Source organism: Arachis ipaensis, chromosome B04 (assembly GCF_000816755.2).
Source record: "Arachis ipaensis cultivar K30076 chromosome B04, Araip1.1, whole genome shotgun sequence".
Taxonomy (NCBI): domain Eukaryota; kingdom Viridiplantae; phylum Streptophyta; class Magnoliopsida; order Fabales; family Fabaceae; genus Arachis; species Arachis ipaensis.
Window position 1 is genome coordinate 90,563,833 of NC_029788.2, and position 4,116 is coordinate 90,567,948.

Sequence of the window (4,116 nt, forward strand, 5' to 3'; positions counted from 1 at the left end):
TGAAAATACCGAAATTCAACACTGTTGTGGTAAGTGAAGACTAAACCGATCATCTTATTTGAACTATATAAATTAATTAATTATTTAAGAGTAGATTGAAAGCTACTACAGGATGGATGATCACCTATATCCAATAATAACTAATTTAAGGGTTTTAAGAGATGAACATGCATTGCAAGCTAAGAAGCAAAGGGTAGAATGAATAGGAAATATTATAACAAGGCTTTTCAATGATTTTTTTGTTTTGGGATTAAAGAGAAAATTAGACAGCAGAGGAGGAATACAAAGAACAACAAATTCTCTTTACAAAAATGAGCAATCAGAAGAAAGGATCATCTAAGAAGTAAACAGCAGAGAGCAAAAATCAAAATTGAATAAGTGAACATCAGATCTAGAAAAGCAAGGACCTTTTTAAGTCTTGCAACTTCTTCAAGGGTCTATGAATTCACAATGGCAGTCTGCACACAACACAAAAGCAGTATATTCATAATGTTTATAATTTATTTTTTAAGCAGTATATTCACAATGTTTATTACACAGTGAATGGAATGGCCCTCGAATGTGCTTGTTGCTAAGATTACTGCACAAGAAATAGAAAGTTTAATTTCTAGTTCAAATAATTACACAAGAAATAGAAAGTTTAATTTCTAGTTTAACAATCTCTTGAAATTTTGGTCCCTATTGCAGTTGATCAATATAAAATTCAGTCACACCGCATAGAAAGTGATACATCTCATTGAGAAAAGTTCAAAATTCTAGAATATGCAATAAGCATAGCATCAAAACTAGTCATTACCTTAACTTTATCAAGAATAACCAACAGTCCAGCAACACCAGACACAGTTCTGTATTCTGCAACATCAAAAAACAATCTTATTCTTGCCAATGTGATAAACTGATCAACCCAATAACCATTCAAAAATACTTTTCTTCCCCACAATGACAAGCACAAAAAAGAAATGGTGATTTGCTAATTTATCAACCAGTGAAACACAATGTTTACCAGTTTAAAGCATTTGATATTCGATAACCATCTACAGTTTAGGAGCATTATTTTCCTTTAACTATTTTCTTAATCAAATTGCTGCTCGTCACTTTCAAAAGTTTCTTCCGAACCTTAAAAAATCAGACAAAACGTCCAAATTATGTATTGCGATACAGTAAGAGGAGGAATGAACCTCTACACCAGTTTTGGCTTGGAAGTTAACAAAGGAATTCCTCTCCTGCGGAACGCAATTCCTAGTGGCGGATCTGAATGGTAAGGAAGGAAAGGAGAGGAAAGGAAGGAAAGGAAGCTGACCTGGATCATCGTAGAGGAAGGCGTTGACAATTTTGGCAGAGAAGACACAAAGGATGACAAGGAGAGGAAGCTGGAGGAGACGCCATTGGAGGAAATCACCACTGTAGGAGATGTCGTTGATGCAGATCGATGCCAGAGGAGATTTCACCCGAGAAGGTCGTCGGAGAACGCAAGAGGATCAGAGATCGTCGCAGAGGCCATCCAGGAGAACAGTGTCACGCGTAGTGTTTCAATGAAGTAAGGGTTTCTGAAATTAGAGATTAATAATTCTTATTTTATACTAAGGTGATAATGGCAGTTCAAAACCGCCCTAATTATAAATACCGCCACAAATCCAAAAGTAAATTATGGAATCGATGAAAAATGCCAGAATATCCAATTATTATGGCGGTTCTTCAAAACTACCATAATATAAATGCCATTTTAACCTCTTTTTTTTGTAGTGGGTGGGGTTTGTGTGGGACCCACTGGCTTGAGAAGCTTTGAATCTTCGAGTTCCCTGCCCCTTACCTGGCCTTCAATGCCAGAAATGGGCGTTGAACGCCTATTGGGGGCCAAAATACTGGCCCTAGCTACTCCTTCAAGGGTGTTGAATGCCCAGACTGTTCCTATTATGGTGTTCAACGGCAGCTAGTACTCCTCCATGGGCGTTGAACGCCCATCTCCCTTTCTATTCTAGCGTTCAACGCCAGCAATTACTCCTTAATGGGCGTGGAACGCCCAAAGGGGATCAAGGAGTGGCTCTTCTCAGCTCTTGAATGGGTGTTGAACACCCATCTTCCTTCTTGTCTGGCATTTAATGCCAGCAAGGGGCTCTCCCTGAGGTATTCTATTTTCCATCTCAAGCGGCTCTGTCTCTATTCTAAGTACTACACATGATCACAAACGTTACAAAACAAGTGAAAACTATAGAAAGTAAACTAAAATAAAATTAAATGAAAATAAATAAAAGAAAGAAAACAATAGTACTCTACTTATGGTTGGGTTGTCTACTAACAAGCGCTTCTTTACTGTCATTAGCTTGACAGACAGCTCCTTTTACGGAGGTTGATAGGGGATCAGATCTTCACCCCTCATGGTGAACTTCCTTCCTGTGTTCTCATGAATGAGATCCACATGCTCTAGAGACAGGATCACGTTCACTGTATGTGGAATGACTAGACTTTTAGTGAAGACAACTCTCATGCCAGGTGAGAAGTCTTCAGTTGGAATCTTCTTGTTCCTCCAGCCTTTGGGTACCTTCTTCTTGGTACCTCCTTCTCCAATAGTTGATGATGGATGTCCAACACTAAACTTTGAATTGATATTTGGGGATCTGTATAACTTTGTACTGAAACAGAAGATTGAAACACTAAATGTTGTACCATGGTACCTCCTTTGTCAGAGGGAGACTGAGGATTGGGGATCTTGAACAAGATGTGATCCTCCCACAACCTTAGGACTAGCTCTCCTCTTTCCACATCTATCAATGCCTTATCAGTGGCTAGGAAAGGCCTTCCAAGGATGATGGAGTCATCTCTGTCCTCCTTATTGTCTAGGATCAAAAAATTCGCAGGGAAGTAAAGGTCTTCAACCTTCACAAGGACATCTTCTACTATGCCATATGCCTTTTTCAGGGACTTGTCTTCCATCTCCAATGAGATCTTGGTAGGCTTCACGTCTTGAATTCCCAACCTCTTCATCACAAAGAGAGGAATAAGATTGATGCTTGAGCAAAGGTCGCACAATGCCTTCTCGAAAGTGATAGTCCCTATAGTACAGGGAATAAGAAAACTTCCGGGGTCAGGCAGCTTTTGAGGGTGCTTCTTTTGGACTAATGTACTGCACTCCTTGGTCAGTACCACATTTGCATCTCTCTGCAAATACGCCATGGTAGGAGGTTTCTTCTCCAACGCCTCTGCATAAGAGGAATTGGCTTTTAGCTTCCTGAGGATTGCCAAGAACCGAGCAATTTGCTCCATCTTAGGCTCCTCTTTCACATCTAAAGAGGGGTATTCTTCAGGCTCTTCTATAATGACCCAATTTTTAGTATGTCTAGATCATACCGGAAACTGAGCGCTACCAACTTGTCTTCCTAATTATTATCTATTATTTATTATATGAGCCTGATTCATTGTTAAAAGCGTAGCTATTTAGCGAGGTACCTTTTTTTTAAATGTTTGGACTAATAAACGGAATCATTCACAATCAACTTGCAAATAATAACAGATAAAATAGTTATAAACAACCACACTTATATACATCTCAAACAGTTAACAACACTCAGTTATCCAGCCTTTATTAGAGTAAAGATTTTTAGTTAGAACACCCCTAGATATAGCTAAATAATATCTATATACATATATATACCTACAACATCCAAGGCCCTGGCCTGTTCAAGAAGTCCTTAAGCTGGCACCCAGGCTAGCCTAGACTCTATACTCACCTAGTCCCTCTAAACTACTAAAGCGAGGGAAAGTACGTTCTAAGTCTTCAAAACTCAAGTCAAGTGAAAAGTCATCAAAGGCAGAAGATCGTCTACTACTCCTCTGCATGATCATATGTCGTCAAAGAACATCTCACTGGTACTTTATTGAGTGTCCACAAAATAGCAACATCGTACAAAAGGGCCTAGGCTAAAGTTCATAGGTAGACGGGGTGTAGATGTCGGCTGGCCTCACAGTATATACATATAAACAGAGGATGAGATTCACCCTAGAATCAGAAGACTACCGAAATCCTCATCCTTTTTGGGAACGATCGTCAGCGAACTACGGAAGGGTACTCATGCTTCCATCTGAAGGGGGAAGGGAGAGAGAAGGGGTAAGAACTGGGGA

The 4,116-nt window shown here is 39.4% G+C and overlaps 1 protein-coding gene and 1 long non-coding RNA gene across 3 annotated transcripts; both read right to left on the bottom strand.

Moving 5' to 3' along the window:
• LOC110270704 lies at window positions 345–1,543 on the bottom strand. 2 transcript variants are annotated; one of them, XR_002360348.1, is made up of 3 exons: window positions 1,179–1,543; window positions 797–852; window positions 345–678 (listed from the first exon to the last, which is right to left on the bottom strand). It is a non-coding gene; the product is annotated as an uncharacterized LOC110270704 (long non-coding RNA). The 2 variants fall into 2 exon arrangements; XR_002360347.1 differs by having other exon boundaries at window positions 345–852.
• Window positions 2,339–3,261, bottom strand: LOC107636669. The gene is made up of 3 exons (XM_021122494.1): window positions 2,735–3,261; window positions 2,554–2,630; window positions 2,339–2,442 (listed from the first exon to the last, which is right to left on the bottom strand). The coding sequence occupies exons 1-3, from the start codon at window positions 3,259–3,261 to the stop codon at window positions 2,339–2,341; spliced, it is 708 nt and encodes a 235-aa protein (XP_020978153.1).

Excerpts from the sequence above, each read along its gene's own strand:
- LOC107636669 (XM_021122494.1), bottom strand. The coding sequence starts at position 3,261 with ATGGAGCAAATTGCTCGGTTCTTGGCAATCCTCAGGAAGCTAAAAGCC. Across the intron at positions 2,631-2,734 it reads AGAGGAGAGCTAGTCCTAAG|TACAAAGTTATACAGATCCC; the intron begins GTTGTGGGAGGA and ends CTTCTGTTTCAG. Across the intron at positions 2,443-2,553 it reads ATCAACTATTGGAGAAGGAG|TGAACGTGATCCTGTCTCTA; the intron begins GTACCAAGAAGA and ends TTCCACATACAG.